The sequence below is a fragment of the Salmo trutta genome, chromosome 5 (assembly GCF_901001165.1).
Source record: "Salmo trutta chromosome 5, fSalTru1.1, whole genome shotgun sequence".
Lineage (NCBI taxonomy): Eukaryota > Metazoa > Chordata > Actinopteri > Salmoniformes > Salmonidae > Salmo > Salmo trutta.
This window is the reverse complement of record NC_042961.1, coordinates 8,247,762-8,271,754: the sequence shown is the minus strand read 5'-3', so window position 1 is coordinate 8,271,754 and position 23,993 is coordinate 8,247,762. Positions and strand designations below refer to the sequence as shown.

The following is a 23,993-nucleotide window of genomic DNA, read 5'->3' as shown; positions in this document are numbered from 1 at the left end:
CATAAAAGTTAAAGAATCAATGTCCATCATTAATTAAAATGACAATTGGACAGGTAAAGATGTATGCTTAGATAACCTATGCAGAAAAATATACTTATTTAAATGTTTTACATAGAATTAAGAATAATGATTATGGCTCTAGATTGCAGGAAAATGTTTCAGGTTTTTCGAAAAAAGCCAATTTCTCCGAATACCACCCACCTTCCATTCTCACGTACTTTGTGCACCCTCTAAAATAATGGGTGCATGACATTTTTGATTTTATTGAAGTTCCCATTAGCCAACACCAATGGCGACAGCTAGTCTTACACATAACGAAAATACATTACAAAATACTTTACAATTTACATATACTGAACAAAAATATTAACGCAACATGAAACAATTTCAAAGATTTTACTGAGATACAGTTCATAGAAGGAAATCAGTCAATTAAAAAAAAAAAAGAAGAAATCATTAGGCGCTAAACTATGGCTTTCACATGACTGGGCAGCCATGGGTGGACCTGGGAGGTCACTTGGGAGGCAGTATGTTTTCTTGAATTTCTTCTGTACCTGGGGACTGTGAATAGACCCCTGGTGGCATGTCTGGTGGGGTAAGTGTGTGTCAGTGCTGTGTGTAAGTTGACTAAGCAAACAATTTGGAATTTCCAATACATTGTCTCTTAGAAAAACAAATCAAATGTATTTATATAGCCCTTCTTACATCAGCTGATATCACAAAGTGCTGTACAGAAACCCAGCCTAAAACCCCAAACAGCAAGCAATGCAGGTGTAGAAGCACGGTGGCTAGGAAAAACTCCCTAGAAAGGCCAAAACCTAGGGAGAAACCTAGAGAGGAACCAAAAACAAGACGCCATGCAGTCAGGCCTATCTACATCTGCCAACCTGTTCAACAGCCACACCATTCATTACCAGATTCAGCCGAGGCCTAGAACTTAGGGGATGATTTTACCAAATACAATGCTCTTAGTTTTAGAGATGTTCAGGACCAGTTTATTACTGTAACCCATTCTAAAGCAAACTGCAACTCTTTGTTTAGGATTTCAGTGATTTCACTAGCTGCCCCTGCATGACACATTCCTATGCTTTCATCTGTTGTCAAAGAAAATGGAAAAATACTTCACAGCACAGTTTTATTTAATGCCACAACAATGTATGCACAAACCTCACAAATAATACATAACTCTGGAGGATACCAATACCCTACCTATAGTCAGTTTTCAAAGGCAGCGCTATAAACCCAGACAGGCCCTAAGTGGAGGAAAAATAAGATAAATACAATATGGATGATTGATGCCACATATTCTCTCCCCAGAGTGTAGAATCTCATGTCTCAGGTCACACAGGAGTAGAGTGGTCATATCCATTATTTTTCAGATACAAATCTAATCCAGAAAAGAAACCTACACACTGATTTTAGGTGTCCTTTAAAAGGTAGGTGTTGATTCAATTGTAACCTCACTGTTGATAGATGCCATTTAGCAGATGCTTCCATCTAAAGTGACTTACAGTCATGCATACATACATTCTACGTATGGGTGGCCCCAGGAATCGAACCCACAACCCTGGCGGTGCAAGCTCTACCAACTGAGCTAAGCAGGACCACATTAGGGAACAGAAGTCCCAAATCTAATCTAGGCATATCTACATCTGACTTCCACTCATGTCTGTGGCTCACAGGTCACAAACAAGATCTTCTCCTCCGCATAGGATGACGCTGTATTTAGCTGTGAGGCACCATTCTCAATCCCAACAATCTGTGTTCTGGTGGCCTGTACGATGGACATGTCTTCCAAGATGGCCGCCTCTTGTCTGTCCCTCGGTCGGGTAAAACGGACATGTAGTTTGGATCTACTGGTGACGTCTAGAGCTCCAACCCTCTGGTTTGGCCGTCGGCAGCACTGGGAGAAGGTGGACACACATTTCTTCTGGAAGTTCTCATTCATGAAGGCGTAGACGATAGGGTTGTTGAAGGAGTTGGAGAAACCGATGGCCTGGGCGATGGCCATGATCATGTTCACCGTGATGTCGTTGAACTGCTCGTCCAGGTAATCTGAGGATGGGAATGATGTGGAATTTAATTAGGTGGGATTGTTAGATAATGTGGTACTTAATCCTTAATAAGCGATTGACACACCCGTGTGTCAATCTAATTAACATAATACAAAAATACCCATCAATATCCATCTGTTTAAAGGGATACTTCAGAATTTTGGCACTGAGGTTCTTTATCTACTTCCCCAGAGTCAGATAAACTCATGAATACCATGTCAGCCTTCCGCATGTGGCAGAGCTACAGCGCTGTTTGTCAGACCAGGAGATATCCCGAAAATTGGTCTTCTCACAAATACATCTATAGCGTCTGAACAGTTTGACCACACTCTGGAAAGATGAGACTCATGAACACGATGGTGTTCTCCATTTTGCTCTATGACCCCCACAAGCCCCACGGGACTCGTCTGAAGTGGTACCGCCAATATGCCAACTTATGTCTGTAGCATCCGAACTGTTTGGGCTACAAACTAATATGACCACGCTATGGAAAGACGAGACTCGGCAGTTTTGTGCCAACAAAAAAAGGGGTTAAATATGTGTACCAAAAAAATATACTTCCTGAGCTTTTCTTATATCTCCTAGATATAGGACAGACACTTCAAAACCTTGTTCCTTATATTTTGTCTGTTTTGCCATTTATGAATGCGTTATTCAGTGCACGTCTATGGGCTATAGTAGTGAAAGCCAAATTCAATAATTCATCAAACTTATACAGTACCAGTCAAAAGTTTGGACACACCTACTCATTCAAGAGATTCTTTATTTTTACTATTTTCTACATTGTAGAATAATAGTGAACAAAAGCTGAAGAACATACGCACATCCAGGTACTTTCCGCAGGTGCTGGAGTTGTAGGCAAACTCACGGAAAACAGAAAGGAAAATGCCAGAGACTGCTGCTCATGCTACCAGGTGATATTTATTAACAATGTTTTGACCCTTAGGGCATAGTGAAGTCATCAAAACTATTAAATAACACATGGAATCATGTAGTAACCAAAAATTTGTGTTAAACAAATCAAAATAGATTTTATATTTCAGATTCTTCAAAGTAGCCACCCTTTGCCTTGATGACAGCTTTGTACACTCTTGGCATTCTCTCACCAGCTTCATGAGGCAGTCACCTGGAATGCATTTCAATTAACAGGTGTGCCTTGTTAAAAGTTAGTGGAATTTCATTCCTTAATGCGTTTGAGCCAATCAGTTGTGTTGTGACAAGGTACGGGTGGAATACAGAAGAAAGCTCTATTTGGTAAAAGACTAAGTCCATATTATGGCAAGAACAGCTCAAATAAGCAAAGACAAACAGTCCATCATTACTTAAAGACATGACAGTCATCCCGGAAAATTTCAAGAACTTTTCTTCAAGAGCAGTCGCAAAAACCATCAAGCGCTATGATGAAACTGGCTCTCATGAGGACCGCCACAGGAAAGGAAGACCCAGTTACCTCTGCTACAGAGAATAAGTTCATTAACTGCACCTCAGATTGCAGCCCAAATAAATACTTCAGAGTTCAAGTAACAGACACATCTCAACATCAACTGTTCAGAGGAGACTGTGTGAATCCGGTCTTCATGGTCGAATTGCTGCAAAGAAACAAAGGACACCAATAATAAGAAGAGACTTGCTTGGGCCAAGAAACACGAGCAATGGACATTAGACCGGTGGAAATCTGTCCTTTGGTCTGATTAGTCCAAATTTGAGATTTTTGGTTCCAACTGCTGTGTCTTTGTGAAACGCAGAGTAAGTGAACAGACGATCTCTGGATGTGTGGTTCCCACTGTGAAGCATGGGGGAGGTGTGGTGGTGCTTTTCTGGTGACACTGTCTGTGATGTTCTTAGAATTCAAGGCGCACTTAACTAGCATGGCTACCACAGCATTCTGCAGCGATACGCCATCCCATCTGGTTTGCGCATAGTGGGACTATCATTTGTTTTTCAACAGGACACTGACCCCAAACACACCTCCAGGCTGTGTAAGGGTTATTTGACCAATAAGGAGAGTGATGGAGTGCTGCATCAGATGACCTGGCCTCCACAATCACCTGACCTCAACCCAATTGAGATGGTTTGGGATAAGTTGGACCGCAGAGTGAAGGAAAAGCAGCCAACAAGTGCTCAGCATATGTGGCAACTCCTTCAAGACTGTTGGAAAAGCATTCCTCATGAAGCTGGTTGAGAGAATGCCAAGAGTGTGCAAAGCTGTCATCAAGGCAAAGGGTGGCTACTTTGAAGAATCTTTGATTTGTTTTACACTTTTTTTGGTTACTACATGAATTCATGTGTTATTTCATAGTTTTGATGTCTTCACTATTATTCTACAATGTAGAAAATAGTAAAAATAAAGAAAAACCCTTGAATCAGTCGGTGTGTCCAAACTTTTGACTGGTACTGTATATATTTTTTTGATATTCCTACAGGGGACCTACATTTCTAAATCAAATAGCTAAATGATCCATGGTATGACCATCTTTAAAACAATTCCATGATCCATGGGTATGAACATCTTAAAACCATTCCATGTTAGCTTAATAGAACCCCCCCCCCCCCTCCAACATTTGTCTTAATAACTTATTTCCAGTCTCCCCATGATGTTTTCTTCCTTCATAACAGCAATAAACTAACAATAGGATGCAAAGCAGCCTCTCCATTCTCCCTGGGACCTCCATCTCCAGGTCTCACTTCCAATCATATGAATCCATAATTGAAATCAACTTTCAGATCAACTGAAGGATGTAAAGAAGAGAAGTGTCTTATGGCTATTGGCATCTCAGACAGACTTACTGTAGTCAGAGAGCATGTGGACGGTGTGGAATGGGGCCCAGCACACAGTGAATAGCACCACAATGGTAATCATCATCTTGATGGCTCTCCTCTTCCTTCTAATCACCAACAAAGAATAAGAAACACATTAATCTGTCGGGTTAACATGAGGAAACTTTTTGGATCATATAATATTCTTATACTCAGTATTCAGTGAAATGATCATAATTATGTCATGGACAGGAACTTCCAAGGGAGTAACTAACATCTTGACCACCAGACCAACAGGATATTATTTCTTGACACTGATGTTGAAGTCACAGGCAGTGGGGCTACCTTATCAAAAGACCATGAGCAACCATGTACCGCCTCATGTCTGCTGCAATCACTCTGTACCTATATAATGTAACTACCATGCATGTGTATAGGTTGTTGGACACACGTTTTTTATGGAGTCATTTTATGAGGTATCATACATACAGTATCTCTATACAGACCTGGAGATCTTTCCCACCTCTCCCTGGTTCATGGTGTTAAGTACAGAGGAGTCGCCCACCCTCTTGCGGATCCACAGTTCGATCCCTATCCGTGTGTAGAGGATCAACATGGCCGCCAGGGGCAGGAGGAACAGAACTACCAGGATGAAGGTGGCATACAGCTGCCTGTGTGAGGCCGAGCGCCAACGCTCCTGGCAGCACACATGGTGTAGGTCGTATAGGAAGTCATACTTCACCTGGAGAGAGAGACACGCGTGAATACACAAACAGTAATCACAGATCTAACAACTGGACAGGGAAATAGCTTAAAAGCAAATGGCAGGAGTACTACGCAGAGTGTAGCATCTTACCCACCTCTAACTGTTGCACCAACAACATGGGAGATCCAACAATCATGGATGCAAGCCAAACAACTCCTAGTCAAAGAGAACAAAGAGACAACAATCGCACAGAGCAAAATGAAGACATGGTTCTACCAGTGCCGTAACTACATATGAGGACAGAGGTCCGGACCTCAGTAAAAAATGGTTTTAAAAAAAAATTATATATACAGTGGGGAGAACAAGTATTTGATAACCTGCCAAATTTTTTTTTTTTCAAAATAAGAAATCGGCAGTGTTTCCATGTAGAGGTCTGTAATTATTATCATAGGTACACTTCAACTGTGAGAGACGGAATCTAAAACAAAAATCCAGAAAGTCACATTGTATGATTTTTATGTAATTAATTTGCATTTTATTGCATGACATAAGTATTTGATACATCAGAAAAGCAGAACTTAATATTTGGTACAGAAACCTTTGTTTGCAATTACAGAGATCATACGTTTCCTGTAGTTCTTGACCAGGTTTGCACACACTGCAGCAGGAATTTTGGCCCACTCCTCCATACAGACCTTCTCCAGATCCTTCAGGTTTCGGGGCTGCCGCTGGGCAATACAGACTTTCAGCTCCCTCCAAAGATTTTCTATTGGGTTCAGGTCTGGAGACTGGCTAGGCCACACCAGGACCTTGAGATGCTTCTTACGGAGCCACTCCTTAGTTGCCCGGGCTGTGTGTTTCGGGTCGTTGTCATGCTGGAAGACCCAGCCACGACCCATCTTCAATGCTCTTACTGAGGGAAGGAGGTTGTTGGCCAAGATCTCACGATACATGGCCCCATCCATCCTCCCCTCAATATGGTGCAGTCGTCCTGTCCCCTTTGTAGAAAAGCATCCCCAAAGAATATGATGTTTCCACCTCCATGCTTCACGGTTGGGATGGTGTTCTTGGGGTTGTACTCATCCTTCTTCCTCCAAACACAGTGAGTGGAGTTTAGACCAAAAATGATCTATTTTTGTCTCATCAGACCACATGGCCTTCTCCCATTCCTCCTCTGGATCATCCAGATGGTCATTGGCAAACTTCAGATGGGCCTGGACATGCGCTGGCTTGAGCAGGGGGACCTTGCGTGTGCTGCAGGATTTTAATCCATGACGGCATAGTGTGTTACTAATGGTTCTCTTTGAGACTGTGGTCCCAGCTCTCTTCAGGTCATTGACCAGGTCCTGCCGTGTAGTTCTGGGCTGATCCCTCACCTTCCTCATGATCATTGATGCCCCACGAGGCGAGATCTTGCATGGAGCCCCAGACCGAGGGTGATTGACCGTCATCTTGAACTTCTTCCATTTTCTAATAATTGCGCCAACAGTAGTTGCTTTCTCACCAAGCTGCTTGACTATTGTCCTGTAGACAATCCCAGCCTTGTGCAGGTCAACAATTTTATCCCTGATGTCCTTACACAGCTCTCTGGTCTTGGCCATTGTGGAGAGGTTGGAGTCTGTTCGATTGAGTGTGTGGACAGGTGTCTTTTATACAGGTAACGAGTTCAAACAGTTGCAGTTAATACAGGTAATGAGTGGAGAACAGGATGGCTTCTTAAAGAAAAACTAACTGGTCTGTGAGAGCTGGAATTCTTACTGGTTGGTAGGTGATCAAATACTTATGTCATGCAATAAAATGCATTGTAAGTAGGAAAACCTGCAAAATCGGCAGTGTATCAAATACTTGTTCGCCCCACTGTATATACAGTGCCTTGCGAAAGTATTCGGCCCCCTTGAACTTTTCAACCTTTTGCCACATTTCAGGCTTCAAACATAAAGATATAAAACTGTAATTTTTTGTGAAGAATCAACAAGTGGGACACAATTATGAAGTGGAACGAAATTTATTGGATATTTCAAACTTTTTTAACAAAATAAAAACTGAAAAATTGGCCCTGCAAAATTATTCAGCCCCTTTACTTTCAGTGCAGCAAACTCTCTCCAGAAGTTCAGTGAGGATCTCTGAATGAGCCAATGTTGACCTAAATGACTAATGATGATAAATATAATCCACCTGTGTGTAATCAAGTGTCCGTATAAATGCACCTGCTCTGTGATAGTCTCAGAGGTCCATTTAAAGCGCAGAGAGCATTATGAAGAACAAGGAACACACCAGGCAGGTCCGAGATCCTGTTGTGGAGAAGTTTAAAGCCGGATTTGGATACAAAAAGATTTCCCAAGCTTTAAACATCCCAAGGAGCACTGTGCAAGCGATAATATTGAAATGGAAGGAGTATCAGACTACTGCAAATCTACGAAGACCCGGCCGTCCCTCTAAACTTTCAGCTCATACAAGGAGAAGACTGATCAGAGATGCAGACAAGAGGCCCATGATCACTCTGGATGAACTGCAGAGATATACAGCTGAGGTGGGAGACTCTGTCCATAGGACAACAATCAGTCGTATACTGCACAAATCTGGCCTTTATGGAAGAGTGGCAAGAAGAAAGCCATTTCTTAAAGATATCCATAAAAAGTGTTGTTTAAAGTTTGCCACTAGCCACCTGGGAGACACACCAAACATGGAAGAAGGTGCTCTGGTCAGATGAAACCAAAATCGAACTTTTTGGCAACAATGCAAAACGTTATGTTTGGCGTAAAAGCAACACAGCTCATCACCCTGAACACACCATCCCCACTGTCAAACATGGTGGTGGCAGCATCATGGTTTGGGCCTGCTTTTCTTCAGCAGGGGCAGGGAAGATGGTTAAAATTGATGGGAAGATGGATGGAGCCAAATACAGGACCATTCTGGAAGAAAACCTGATGGAGTCTGCAAAAGACCTGAGACTGGGATGGAGATTTGTCTTCCAACAAGACAATGATCCAAAACATAAAGCAAAATCTACAATGGAATGGTTCACAAATAAACATATCCAGGTGTTAGAATGGCCAAGTCAAAGTCCAGACCTGAATCCAATCGAGAATCTGTGGAAAGAACTGAAAACTGCTGTTCACAAACGCTCTCCATCCAACCTCACTGAGCTCGAGCTGTTTTGCAAGGAGGAATGGGCAAAAATGTCAGTCTCTCGATGTGCAAAACTGATAGAGACATACCCCAAGCAACTTACAGCTGTAATCGCAGCAAAAGGTGGCGCTACAAAGTATTAACTTAAGGGGGCTGAATAACTTTGCACGCACAATTTTTCAGTTTTTTATTTATTAAAAAAGTTTGAAATATCCAATAAATTTCGATCCACTTCATGATTGTGTCCCACTTGTTGTTGATTCTTCACAAAAAAATACAGTTTTATATCTTTATGTTTGAAGCCTGAAATGTGGCAAAAGGTCGAAAAGTTCAAGGGGGCCGAATACTTTCGCAAGGCACTGTATATATACACTCCCTTTCAAAAGTTTGGGGTGACTTAGAAATGCCCATGTTTTTGAAAGAAAAGCAAATTTTTTGTCCATTAAAATAACAAAATGATCAGAAATACAGTGTAGACATTGTTAATGTTGTAAATGACTATTGTAGCTGGAAACGGCTGATTTTTAATGGAATATCTACATAGGCGTACAGAGGCCCATTATCAGCAACAATCACTCCTGTGTTCCAATGGCACGTTGTGTTAGCTAATCCAAGTTTATCATTTTAAAAGGCTAATTGATCATTAGAAAACCCTTTTGCAATTGTTAGCACAGCTGAAAACTTGTTCTGATTAAAGAAGCAATAAAACTGGCCTTCTTTAGACAAGTTGAGTATCTGGAGCATCAGCATTTGTGGGTTCGATTACAGGCTCAAAATGGCCAGAAACAAAGACCTTTCTTCTGAAACTCGTCAGTCTATTCTTGTTCTGAGAAATGAAGGCTATTCCATGCGAGAAATTGCCAAGAAACTGAAGATCTCATACAACGCTGTGTACTAATCCCTTCACAGAACAGTGCAAACTGGCTCTAACCAGAATAGAAAGAGGAATGGGAGGCCCCGGTGCACAACTGAGCAAGAGGACAAGTACATTAGAGAGTCTAGTTTGAGAAACAGACGCCTCACAAGTCCTCAGCTGGCAGCTTCATTAAATAGTACCCGCAAAACACCAGTCTCAATGTCAACAGTGAAGAGGCGACTACGGGACGCTGGCCTTCTAGGCAGAGTTCCTCTGTCCAGTGTCTGTGTTATTTTGCCCATCTTAATTTTTAATTTTTATTGGCCAGTCTGAGATATTACTTTTTCTTTGCAACTCTGCCTAGAAGGCCAGCATCCCGGAGACGCCTCTTCACTGTTGACATTGAGACTGGTTCTATTTAATGAATGAAATAATACTATTTAATTGAAATGCATTCCAGGTGACTACCTCATGAAGCTGGTTGAGAGAATGCCAAGAGTGTCTAAAGCTGTCATCAAGGCAAAGGGTGGCTACTTTGAAGAATCTCAAATATAAAATATATTTTGATTTGTTTCACACATTTTTTGGTTCCTACATGATTCCATATGTGTAATTTCATAGTGTTGATGTCTTCCCTATTATTCTACAATGTAGAAACTAGTAAAAATAAAGAAAAACCCTTGAAGGAGTAGGTGTGTCCAACCTTTGACTGGTACTGTATATATTTTGTACAAAAAATATATATATTTTTTTGTTGTTGACCAATCACAAGTTAACTATTTTTTGTGACCAATCGCCGCTGCTCCCTGTATTCATGTAATCTTACTCATTAATATCTGAAAGGACAAATTGGTCCTAGATCAGTATTCCTATTCCGATACACTTTGTAAATAAGGCTCTGAGGAAGGCCGAACCTGATTTGACTTAAATCTTTGTATCTCAGAAGAATAAAACAACGCCTCTACTTCGAACCCTGAGGAGGGTCAAAGGTGACTTTGTTCCTCTCTCCCCAATTATTATATATTTTTTTCACCTTTATTTAACCAGGTAAGCTAGTTGAGAACAAGTTCTCATTTACAACTGCGACCTGGCCAAGATAAAGCAAAGCAAAGCAGTGCAACAGAAACAACAACAGAGTTACATGGAATAAACAAGCGCACAGTCAATAACACAATAGAAAAAAAGAAAGTCTATATACAGTGTGTGCAAATGGCATGAGGAGGTAAAGATAATAGCAAAAATGACTGTCTACTTACTGTCTACTCTAAGACAATTTGTTAATACAGGTCCATATCTTTACTTTACCCAGCATCCTGTAGGCTCTCTGTGGTGTGTACTGTCTCTTCATGCTGAGTGGATGGACGATGCCTTGGTACCTCTCCAGAGCGATGCACGCCATGGTGAGTATACCTGTCACCACTGCTGTCGTCTGGACAAAGGGTATGGTCTTGCACACTAGAACACCTATAAGAGGAGAGGGACAAAGCCTGTGTCTGAAATGGCACCCTAATTCCTATATAGTGCACTACCTTTGACCAGGCCCAATGCATGGGATCCACAGGAGTCCTTGTCTGTGTCCAAAAGGGTGCTAGTGGACAACCTGGTGCTAGTGAAAACCCTGGTGCTAGTGGACAACCTGGTGCTAGTGGACAACCTGGTGCTAGTGAAAACCCTGGTGCTAGTGGACAACTTGGTGCCAGTGAAAACCCTGGTGCTAGTGGACAACCTGATGCCAGTGAAAACCCTGGTGCCAGTGAAAACCCTGGTGCTAGTTTACAACCTGGTGCTAGTGGACAACCTGGTGCCAGTAAAAACCCTGGTGCTAGTGGACAACCTGGTGCTAGTGGACAACCTGGTGCTAGTGGACAACCTGGTGCTAGTGGACAACCTGGTGCCAGTGAAAACCCTGGTGCTAGTGGACAACCTGGTGCTAGTGGACAACCTGGTGCTAGTGGACAACCTGGTGCCAGTGAAAACCCTGGTGCTACTGGACAACCTGGTGCTAGTGGACAACCTGGTGCCAGTGGACAACCTGGTGCTAGTGGACAACCTGGTGCTAGTGGAAACCCTGGTGCTAGTGGACAACCTGGTGCCAGTGAAAACCCTGGTGCTACTGGACAACCTGGTGCTAGTGGACAACCTGGTGCCAGTGAAAACCCTGGTACCAGTGGACAACCTGGTGCTAGTGGAAACCCTGGTGCCAGTGAAAACCCTGGTGCCAGTGAAAACCCTGGTGCTAGTTTACAACCTGGTGCTAGTGGACAACCTGGTGCCAGTGAAAACCCTGGTGCTAGTGGACAACCTGGTGCTAGTGGACAACCTGGTGCCAGTGGAAACCCTGGTGCTAGTGGACAACCTGGTGCTAGTTTACAACCTGGTGCTAGTGAAAACCCTGGTGCTAGTTTACAACCTGGTGCTAGTGGACAACTTGGTGCCAGTGAAAGCCCTGGTGCTAGTGGACAACCTGATGCCAGTGAAAACCCTGGTGCCAGTGAAAACCCTGGTGCTAGTTTACAACCTGGTGCTAGTGGACAACCTGGTGCCAGTGAAAACCCTGGTGCTAGTGGACAACCTGGTGCTAGTGGACAAGCTGGTGCCAGTGGACAAGCTGGTGCCAGTGAAAACCCTGGTGCTAGTGGACAACCTGGTGCTAGTGGACAACCTGGTGCTAGTGGACAACCTGGTGCCAGTGAAAACCCTGGTGCTACTGGACAACCTGGTGCTAGTGGACAACCTGGTGCCAGTGGACAACCTGGTGCTAGTGGACAACCTGGTGCTAGTGGAAACCCTGGTGCTAGTGGACAACCTGGTGCCAGTGAAAACCCTGGTGCTAGTGGACAAATTGGTGCTAGTGGACAACCTGGTTCTAGTGGACAACCTGGTGCTAGTGGACAACCTGGTGCCAGTGGACAACCTGGTGCTAGTGGACAACCTGGTGCTAGTGGAAACCCTGGTGCTAGTGGAAACCCTGGTGCTACTGGACAACCTGGTGCTAGTGGACAACCTGGTGCTAGTGGACAACCTGGTGCCAGTGAAAACCCTGGTGCTACTGGACAACCTGGTGCTAGTGGACAACCTGGTGCTAGTGGACAACCTGGTGCCAGTGAAAACCCTGGTACCAGTGGACAACCTGGTGCTAGTGGAAACCCTGGTGCCAGTGAAAACCCTGGTGCCAGTGAAAACCCTGGTGCTAGTTTATAACCTGGTGCTAGTGGACAACCTGGTGCCAGTGAAAACCCTGGTGCTAGTGGACAACCTGGTGCCAGTGAAAACCCTGGTGCTAGTGGACAACCTGGTGCTAGTGGACAACCTGGTGCTAGTGGAAACCCTGGTGCTAGTGGAAACCCTGGTGCTAGTGGAAACCCTGGTGCTAGTGGACAACCTGGTGCTAGTGGACAACCTGGTGCTAGTGGCACCTGGTGCCAGTGAAAACCCTGGTGCTAGTGGACAACCTGGTGCTAGTGGAAACCCTGGTGCTAGTGGACAACCTGGTGCTAGTGGAAACCCTGGTGCTAGTGGAAACCCTGGTGCTAGTGGACAACCTGGTGCTAGTGGAAACCCTGGTGCTAGTGGACAACCTGGTACCAGTGGACAACCTGGTGCTATTGGAAACCCTGGTGCTAGTGGACAACCTGGTGCTAGTGGAAACCCTGGTGCTAGTGGACAACCTGGTGCTAGTGGAAACCCTGGTGCTAGTGGACAACCTGGTGATAGTGGAAACCCTGGTGCTAGTGGAAACCCTGGTGCTAGTGGAAACCCTGGTGCTAGTGGACAACCTGGTGCTAGTGGAAACCCTGGTGCTAGTGGACAACCTGGTACCAGTGGACAACCTGGTGCTAGTGGAAACCCTGGTGCTAGTGGACAACCTGGTGCTAGTGGAAACCCTGGTGCTAGTGGACAACCTGGTGCTAGTGGTCAAACTGGTGCTAGTGGAAACCCTGGTGCTAGTGGAAACCCTGGTGCTAGTGGACAACCTGGTGCTAGTGGACAACCTGGTGCCAGTGAAAACCCTGGTGCTAGTGGACAACCTGGTGCTAGTGGAAACCCTGGTGCTAGTGGACAACCTGGTACTAGTGGACAACCTGGTGCTAGTGGACAACCTGGTGCCAGTGAAAACCCTGGTGCTAGTGGACAACCTGGTACTAGTGGAAACCCTGGTGCTAGTGGAAACCCTGGTGCTAGTGGACAACCTGGTGCCAGTGAAAACCCTGGTGCTAGTGGAAACCCTGGTGCTAGTGGACAACCTGGTGCTAGCGGACAACCTGGTGCCAGTGGACAACCTGGTGCCAGTGGACAACCTGGTGCTAGTGGACAACCTGGTGCTAGTGGACAACCTGGTGCTAGTGGAAACCCTGGTGCTAGTGGACAACCTGGTGCTAGTGGACAACCTGGTGCTAGTGGACAACCTGGTGCTAGTGGAAACCCTGGTGCTAGTGGAAACCCTGGTGCTAGTGGACAACCTGGTGCTAGTGGACAACCTGGTGCTAGTGGCCACCTGGTGCAAGTGAAAACCCTGGTGCTAGTGGACAACCTGGTGCTAGTGGAAACCCTGGTGCTAGTGGACAACCTGGTGCTAGTGGAAACCCTGGTGCCAGTGGAAACCCTGGTGCTAGTGGACAACCTGGTGCTAGTGGACAACCAGGTGCCAGTCTATTATCAAACCACCCTGCTCAGTGCTAATTCTGTTGAGTGCTAATTCTATTAGCACTCAATAGAGAAAGGTTCAATCATTTAATGGCCAATTTTCTACTTGATTTGGTGCACAATTCCATTATTATATGCATGACCAGAGATGTGACAGCAAATATTGTTCTTCTTTACCACCAGTCTTATACAAATCTGTATCTTGTGTAATGGTTTAGTCAAACGTGTTAGTGCTTATGAAGGTGAAATACCTGAATGCTTTTCCTAGGAATGTGTCTTGTTGCTAATCAATGGAAGGCTTACAAAAATGTTATGTGTTGTGTTTTAACATACTTACACTGTATGCATCTGTTTGCTTAACAATGGAAGGATTATGTATGATATAATGAGGACATAATAATTGAATGATTTTCCCAAAAATGTGCCCTTTTGATTGATAACAGAAGGCTGATATTGATGCTTGAATGCTTTTACTAGAATGTATTTATTTGATTGACAGAGGATCGACTTAGAGGTATACTATCAGTGATGTGTCTGTTCGCAGGATAATGATACTTGAATGATTTTCCTAGAAATGTGTTCTTTTTGCCAGACAATTAAGGCAAATCATAGAAATTATGTTTGAATGCTTTTACCAGAATTTGTTTGTTGGCAGGACAATGGAAGAGGTATTGGGAAAATGTCAGTTACAGGTCCAAAATTGGCACCCTTGATAAAGCTGAGCAAAAAAGACTGTATAAAAGAAATAATATAAATACTGAGCTATATTGAAAGCTAAAAAAAAAGTTATACTAATACAATTGCTCAGATAAAGAGATTTTGTTTGACAAGTAATGGTATGCGTGGCCAAAGATCTTTATTTCAAATAAAAATCGAATCAAATTTGATTTGACTTTCTGGTCAGATGACATGAAAATAGAGCTCTTTAGCCATGCACACCAGCGAGTCGGGGTCTCAGCTTACTGTTAGTTAGGATAGTAGAATACACAACGTGCAATTTCGAAATTTGAGCAGTTTTCCTCTTGTTATATCAGTCACTGACAGTCACTCAGTTAGACCATGTCATCTAACATTTTATAGATTGCTGCTTAAGTTAGTCTAGCCAGCTATCTAAACCTTGTAGTAATCACAGCCAAATTACTGACCGGGCAGGCAAGGCAGGTGCCCTGGGGCCCTGACCTCTAGGGGGCCCCAATTGATTTTTTTAGTCTCTCTCACTCAGATATCATATGAACATGGCAAAATGTTTAGAACGGCAGGAAATGAGCTTTAGAGAGGGTTTCACTCGGTGATGTGTTGTGTTGGATTTGACCAAAACCTGATGTTTTTAATTTAGGCCAAAAAGTTCATTTCTTTAAGATGCTGTCTTGCATTATTACTTTTAAGGGCTTTGAAAACAGGATGGTAATTTGGAAAGGGATTTTTTTTTAAATACAGACTTCCTTCTTTTCACTTTGTCATACAGGCCAGTAATGTGGAGTGAATGCAATAATTCTCTTGACTGTTTTAAAATCATCTTCAGCCTGTGGGGGCTAATTTCTGCATTACCAAATGAGGAGAGTTACAAACTTCACACACCAGTCAGAGTTATACTTAAACTACATCTTTAATAATAAGAGCTTTGCAAAAGCACTTGACTTTCAATGATGCGCTATCTCTAATGAACCATTGAAAGTGACAACACAAAAGTACAAAGATCTTTTATAGCCAAGATACACCCCTCTCAACCTACATGATGAACAACAGATACATAGAATGGTCACAAGGTTAAGATTTGTATGAAAGATATCTATAAAAACATAGCAGACAGCAACTGCTGTGTCAACAGTTTTCATTGTATCTGTGTCTGGTCCTCCTCCTCCAAACTGGAACCGTCTCTCCCTGGTACGGTATAGAACATAACCTTTAGCTCATGTTATCTGGAATGCTCTTTAGGCTTTATTACCCAAAGACATCGTAAATCTCCTCTGTCAGTGCTATCTCATAGAGGACCATCCTCAGTAAAACACACACACAATTGTTAAGAGAATACTCTATTCTGTCGAATAAAACAACCATTATAATCCAATACAAGCATTATAACATAATCTTGCAATTTTCCATGACAAGCCTCGGAGAAATATCCCTGAGCAGTTTCCATTTTATTCTGCAGCTCAGTTAGGAAGGATGGCCAGATCTTTACAGTATCCGGGTGATATGGGGTCTGGGGCGGCAGGTAGCCTAGTGGTTAGAGCGTTGGGCCAGTAACCAAAAGATCGATAGATCAAACCCCTGACCTGACAAGGTAAAAATCTGTTGTTCTGCCCTTGAACAAGGCAGTTAACCCACTGTTCCTAGAACATTAGTGTAAATAAGAATTTGTTCTTAATTGACTTGCCTAGTTAAATAAAGGTAAAATAAAAATATGACACACCACCCACTGATTACCATACTCAAAGGGATATTCAGTGGCTAGGATCTATGCCTGTCTAAAAATGTATTCCATACTTTTAAAGCTCTGAGGTTGAATCCTTGTTTGACATTCACTATCCAACTGCGGGACCTTACAGAGACAGGGGAAATTATTCTTAAATCATGAGAATCTCTACTTTTGCAAACATGGACTTATTCAACAAATTGTGTGATTCTTTACGAAAATATGGTGTGTCTGTCCCAAACGGTATCATGCTGCCTATATAGTGCACTACTTTTGACCAGGGCCCTATGGGCTCTGGTTAAAAAAAAGAAGTAGTGCACTACCTAGGGAATAGGGGGCTATTTGGGACATACTTGTGGTGTTGTAGTCTAATGATGAAACATCCCATTCTGGTTGTATTCATCATTTCTAATCAGTGGTCCTCATTTAATTGTCACCATGTTGTAACTAGACATGATTCAAAGTTCATGTTTTATGTAATGAAATTAAGTAGACCAATCAATATGAAGACATGAAACCCCATAGAGCCACAGCTTTGAAACCCCATAGAGCCACAGCTTTGAAAACCCATAGAGCGACAGCTTTGAAACCCCATAGAGTCACAGCTTTGAAACCCCATAGAGCCACAGCTTTGAAAGCCCATAGAGCCACAGCTTTGAAACCCCATAGAGTCACAGCTTTGAAACCCCATAGAGTCACAGCTTTGAAACCCCATAGAGCCACAGCTTTGAAAGCCCATAGAGCCACAGCTTTGAAACCCCATAGAGCCACAGCTTTGAAACCCCATAGAGTCACAGCTTTGAAACCCCATAGAGCCACAGCTTTGAAAAGCCCATGGAGCCATTGCTTTTTTAGTGTGAATGTTTAGTAGCCTCCACTTTACCTCTGCTTTCTCACACTATTTGTTATATAGTCAGAACTTATACCAGCATACTGTAAAGCCTCAGTTATTATTGGGTTGTCTGTAGTGAACGAAATAGGTTATATTACCCTGAGAAAAAAGTCAATTAAGTTATATTAAATCTTCGATTTTGAATTTATTTTATAAGGTGATGCACCAAATTGTAGATGACTCAATAGCTGTGGTTTTGAAAGTCGTGGCTCTCCCATTATTATAATAGGTCATCCGGAATTCATGTTAGGCTACTTTTTACCAAATAGGCTCAATTTATAAGTGAATCACCTCCCAGCCACTCACCTCCCAGCCACTCGGATGAGATGTTCTGCAGTAAAGTGAACGGGATGCAGAAGAATGAAATCAGGAGGTCGCTCACTGCTAGAGAACAAATGAAGATGTTCGTGGCAGTTTGGATTCCCCGCTTTCTCACCACGATATAAACAACCAAACTATTTCCAAGTAGTGCCAGCAAGAAAATAACCGCGTACACAATCACGAACGCTGTCTTGGCTCCAGGTGGAAGCTCAGGCGTATAAACCAGCGGTTGGATTTTGTAGATTTCAATAAACTCCTGACGCGTTAAATTGTAACGGTAAAGTAGCTCTTTCAGGGCCTCTGGAGTAATTTTCGTATCCCCCATAGTAAGTGACGGATTACTATTATTTCATTTGCTGTCTGGCTAATTTATTTCACCTTTATTTAGGCAGAGCGGGGTCCTTATTAGAGACTTATTGAAGCGATAAGTCGTGATAAAACCCCTGCTGTGTCCTGTGCACCAGCCGAGACGTGTGCGTAAATGCGTGAGTAGCCTATTCCTCTCTCCGCGTGGAGGCTCCAGTTGTGCCATGCAAGCTCTCCCAGGCTACTTCTCAACCGCTGCATCGCGCGCTGGCATGCGTCATCACTCAATAATCATTAGACTATATATAGGACGTTGATAAGAGAACATTTAACCCACCATGTATCCCATAACTGCATTGAAATATTGATGAAGATGATGGTTATGGGATAGAAAGGAGAGCCTGTTTATGGTTCAAGGATGGTGTTCTATCCAGATTTGCTCCTTCTCTGACCAAGTTCAGATAAAGCAATCTATTGTAATTATGAGTCAATTTCAGGTCAAATTGTCCTCAACCCACTAAGTGGTTTTAAGATCACATATATATATACTGCTCAAAAAAATAAAGGGAACACTTAAACAACACAATGTAACTCCAAGTCAATCCCACTTCTGTGAAATCAAACTGTCCACTTAGGAAGCAACACTGATTGACACAAAATTTCACATGCTGTTGTGCAAATGGAATAGACAACAGGTGGAAATTATAGGCAATAAGCAAGACACCCCCAATAAAGGAGTGGTTCTGCTGTCACGTCCTGGCCAGTATAAGGGTTAATTAGTATTGTAGTTTGGTCAGGACGTGACAGAGGGTATTTGTTTTATGTGGTTCAGGGTGGTGTGTTTGTTTAAAGGGTGTTTGATGTAGTATTTCCGGGGTTTTGGTTTATAGTCTATGTTTATGTATTTCTATGTGTAGTCTGGTGAGTGTGTTTCTATGTTGTGTTGATTGGGGTTGGGACTCTCAGTTGAAGGCAGGTGTTGTCTATCTGCCTTTGATTGAGAGTCCCATATATTGGGGTGTGTTTGTGTTTGTGATTCGTGGGTGATTGTTCTGTGTTCAGCCTATGCTAGCCAGACTGTTTGGAGTTGTTCGTTTCTTTGTTATTTTTGTACGTTCATTTTTGAAAGTTATTAAATAAACGTCAAGATGAGCATACACGTACCTGCTGCGTATTGGTCCTCCTTCACCGACGACAACCGTGACATCTGCAGGTGGAAACCACAGGCCACTTCTCAGTTCCTATGCTTCCTGGCTGATGTTTTGGTCACTTTTGAATGCTGGCGGTGCTTTCACTCTAGTGGTAGCATGAGACGGAGTCTACAACCCACACAAGTGGCTCAGGTAGTGCAGCTCATCCAGGATGGCACATCAATGCGAGCTGTGGCAAGAAGGTTTGCTGTGTCTGTCAGCGTAGTGTCCAGAGCATAGAGGCGCTACCAGGAGACAGGCCAGTACATCAAAAGACGTGGAGGAGGCCGTAGGAGGGCAACAACCCAGCAGCAGGACCGCTACCTCCGCCTTTGTGCAAGGAGGAGCAGGAGGAGCACTGCCAGAGCCCTGCAAAATGACCTCCAGCAGGCCACAAATGTGCATGTGTCTGCTCAAACGGTCAGAAACAGACTCCATGAGGGTGGTATGAGGGCCCGACATCCACAGGTGGGGGTTGTGCTTATAGCCCAACACCGTGCAGGACGTTTGGCATTTGCCAGAGAACACCAAGATTGGCAAATTCGCCACTGGCGCCCTGTGCTCTTCACAGATGAAAGCAGGTTCACGCTGAGCACGTGACAGACGTGACAGAGTCTGGAGACGCCGTGGAGAACGTTCTGCTGCCTGCAACATCCTCCAGCATGACCGGTTTGGCGGTGGGTCAGTCATGGTGTGGGGTGGCATTTCTTTGGGGGGCCGCACAGCCCTCCATGTGCTCGCCAGAGGTAGCCTGACTGCCATTAGTTACCGAGATGAGATCCTCAGACCCCTTGTGAGACCATATGCTGGTGCGGTTGGCCCTGGGTTCCTCCTAATGCAAGACAATGCTAGACCTCATGTGGCTGGAGTGTGTCAGCAGTTCCTGCAAGAGGAAGGCATTGATGCTATGGACTGGCCCGCTCGTTCCCCAGACCTGAATCCAATTGAGCACATCTGGGACAATATGTCTCGCTCCATCCACCAACGCCACATTGCACCACAGACTGTCCAGGAGTTGGCGGATGCTTTAGTCCAGGTCTGGGAGGAGATCCCTCAGGAGACCATCCCCCACCTCATTAGGAGCATGCCCAGGCGTTTTAGGGAGGTCATACAGGCACGTGAAGGCCACACACACTACTGAGCCTCATTTTGACTTGTTTTAAGGACATTGCATCAAAGTTGGATCAGCCTGTAGTGTGGTTTTCCACTTTAATTTTGAGTGTGACTCCAAATCCAGACCTCCATGGGTTGATAAATTGGATTTCCATTGATTATTTTTGTGTGATTTTGTTGTCAGCACATTCAACTATGTAAAGAAAAAAGTATTTAATAAGATTATTTCTTTCATTCAGATCTAGGATGTGTTGTTCAAGTGTTCCCTTAATTTTTTTGAGCAGTGTGTATAATATATATATATATATATATATATATATATGAACTAAAATATAAATGCAACATGTTAAGTGTAGGTCCCATGTTTCATGAGCTGAAATAAAAGATACAAGACATTTTCCAAAGACACAAAAAGTTAATTTCTCTCAAATGTTGTGCACAAATTTGTTTACATCCCTGTTAGTGAACATTTCTCATTTGCCAAAATAAACCATCCACTTGACAGGTGTGGCATATCAAGAAGCTGATTAAACAGCATGGTCAGTACACAGGTGCACCTTGTGCTGGGGACAATAAAACTCTAAAATGTGCAGTTTTGTCACACAACAGAATACCACAGATGTCTCAAGTTTTGAGGGAGCGTACAATTGGCATGCTGACTGCAGGAATGTCCACCAGAGCTGTTGCCAGAGAATTTAATATGGATTTCTCTACTTCATTTTAGAGAATTTGGCAGTACTTCCAACCAGTCTCACAACCACAGACCATGTGTAACCACGCCAGCCTAGGACCTCCACATCCGGCTTCTTCACCACCGGAATCGTCTGAGGGGGTGCTGAGGAGTATTTCTGTCTGTAATAAAGCCCTTTTGTGGGGAAAAACTCATTCTGATTGGCTGGGCCTGGCTCGACCAATGGGTAGGCCTGGCTCCCAAATGGGTGGGCATGGCTCCCAAGTCGGTGGGCCTATACCCTTATAGGCCCATCAATGGCTGCACCCCTACCCAGTCATGTGAAATCCATAGATTAGGGCCTAATGAATTTATTTCAATTGACTGATTTCCTTATATTAACTGTAACTGTCCACATATATATATGGATGTTGCAGAGTTATGCATTTTCATCAGAATGGCATTTGACAACATGAGTACAAAGGTACAAAGGAGGAACTACTCGCCATTTTGCCACTGAAAAGACATAAAAGGAGCAAAGATATTTTTCAAGATTTTATGGAGTTTGCTAACAAATTCCAACTGCCCTTTTGTAAGCTTGTCTCAATTACTACAGATGGGGCACCAGCTATGGTAGGCCACATTAATGGGTTCGTTGCGTTGTGCGAACGAGATCATTCTTTCCCGGACTTTCTTAGTTATCACTGCGTAATTTACCAGCAAACTTTGTGCGGGAAGATGTTAAACATGAAAGAGGTGATGGATGTTGCAATGAAGATTGTGTGTTCTATTCGAGCAAGAAGCCTACAACAGAGGCTATTTCGCGCTGACTTAAAAGAGACTGAAGCGGTGCACACAACAGACCTGCTGCTGCACATGGATGTGCGGTGACTGAGCCAAGGTACATTTTTAGGGAGATTCAGTGAGTTGTTGCCTGAAATCAAGGAGTTTCTCAAGGTCTCCAAACATGCAGAATATACACAGCTAGAGGACTCACAGTGGCTCCTGGATTTATCTTTTCTCACTGACCTAACTTACATGCTTAATGAACTGAATGCAGAGTTGCAAGGAAAAGGCAAACATGTAATCGACATGATCAGCTCTGTGAACACTTTTAAATGCAAACTACAACTGCTCACAAGAAAGCTGCAACGTTAGGACCTGCACTTCTTTCAACACATGCATTCAGAACCTGAACGTCAGGGCAAGGATACAGCACAGCTTGACAGTGCATGTTAGGTGGAGCAAGTCCAGAGCATCTTATCTGAGTTTGACAGTCATTTCACTGACTTCGCATCACAGGAGCCTATTGCCACTTACATGTGCTTTCCTTTTGGCAGAGACATAAATGTGGAAGTCAAAATCCTCCAAAATGGGATCACTTTTTCAGTTGGACACAACTATAGCAGAAACTGAAATTCTCACCCTTCAAAATGACATTCAGCTGAAATCCAGGGCAACCACTGAGATGAAGGAAGAGTTCAGGGAGCTGCTGCTAGAGGATCCCAACATAAGAAGATGTGCTCTCAACTTATCCGCCCATTTTGGATCAACATACCTCTTGTGAGTCTGCATTTTCTCACTTGAAGATAATCAAGTCCAAGTACAGATGTTCTATGACTGATGACCACCTTGTGGCCTGCATGAGACTTGCAACAAGCTGCTACAACCCTGACTATGAGAAGCTACTTGCCTCCACCCAATGCCAAAAGTCACACTAAGGTAGGAAGTGAAATGAGTTGTATTTATTTGTGGAAAACATGTTATTGGTCCACCTTATATTTGGGTATCAAATAGGTATCATAACGACAGGTCCATACTGAGTGGTTTGTTGCGTTTCATACTTTTGTTGTTTGGTTTAGATTTTGAGACTGGTAGATCTCATCAGGCTGGCAAAGTACATCTCATGTCAAAGAAGGTTGGGCACACCTGCTCTACAGTATCCAGAGGAATTACTATTGAATGTGTGCCTGAATAAGTAGTCATGTTGGGTATCTATCTGAAACGTGTCTTCTGAATAGAACTATAAAGCTATCTACATGGATGTGTGATCTCTGTTGTTACTTGTAGGTGTTCATAGTGAACTCTGACGACACTGTCAATTGAAGGAAGGTTGTTTGATCAATTCTTATTTCCTAGGCATATAGACCTCTGGCCTTGTAGGCATCTTTTTGTTCATGCTTTGTCTTGTAAGTTAACCTTAGGATCTATATGACTAGAAGCATGCTTTGTTTATGTCAGTATTGCCTTGTAACCTTTATGCCTTGTATGTGAATCCATTCATTTTACAAAGTTATTCAATAATACTTTGATATTCACTTCTCATGACCATTCATTGATCTCAGTCAGCTAAACACATAATACTTGATTGCACTTGGTTTTACTGTAATGTTAAATGGAGTCAGATAAACATTTTAATAGGCTAATTGCATAGTCTTATTATGAGTCGCATGTGAGGTATATATATCATATATGATAAATATTACCCCACTACAATGTCATGTCCCTGAGGAGGAAGAGCTGGCCAATCAGCGGTTTACTTGCATGAATATTTTTTATGAATGATATACACTCACACCGTTCCAATACAGAAAATCTGCTTTTTAACATACTTCATTAAATATTTCACTCATATTGTATGTAATTATAGGTCATATTTAATAGAATTCTGGAAACACTGGGCAGTTACTTTAAGACGGTCATACCAAGGATCATTTAGCTATTTCATTTAGAATTTGAGGACCTATAGGTACAAAAATAAATCTATAATAATATTTGTTGAAACATTGAATTTGGCCTTACTGCTATTAGTCCATGGAAACACATTGAAAAGCATATGCATGCATACATGGCAAAACCAAAAATAAACGTTCTGTCACAGCGAATATACTACATTCGTAAAGCCCAATTGATTGTGAGATACGAAATATACATTTTAT

At 43.1% G+C, this 23,993-nt stretch overlaps 1 protein-coding gene across 1 annotated transcript; it reads right to left on the bottom strand.

Annotated features, from left to right (window-relative positions):
• Window positions 1-1,663: 1,663 nt before the first annotated feature.
• qrfpra (pyroglutamylated RFamide peptide receptor a) lies at window positions 1,664-18,100 on the bottom strand. Its single transcript, XM_029752141.1, has 6 exons — window positions 17,761-18,100; window positions 10,808-10,966; window positions 5,672-5,733; window positions 5,318-5,553; window positions 4,842-4,939; window positions 1,664-2,055 (listed from the first exon to the last, which is right to left on the bottom strand). The coding sequence occupies exons 1-6, from the start codon at window positions 18,098-18,100 to the stop codon at window positions 1,664-1,666; spliced, it is 1,287 nt and encodes a 428-aa protein (XP_029608001.1).
• Window positions 18,101-23,993: the final 5,893 nt, after the last annotated feature.

Excerpts from the sequence above, each read along its gene's own strand:
- qrfpra (XM_029752141.1), bottom strand. The coding sequence starts at position 18,100 with ATGGGGGATACGAAAATTACTCCAGAGGCCCTGAAAGAGCTACTTTAC. Across the intron at positions 5,734-10,807 it reads GAGAGCCTACAGGATGCTGG|GAGTTGTTTGGCTTGCATCC; the intron begins GTAAAGTAAAGA and ends CTCTTTGACTAG. Across the intron at positions 2,056-4,841 it reads CCACATGCTCTCTGACTACA|ATTACCTGGACGAGCAGTTC; the intron begins GTAAGTCTGTCT and ends TCCCATCCTCAG.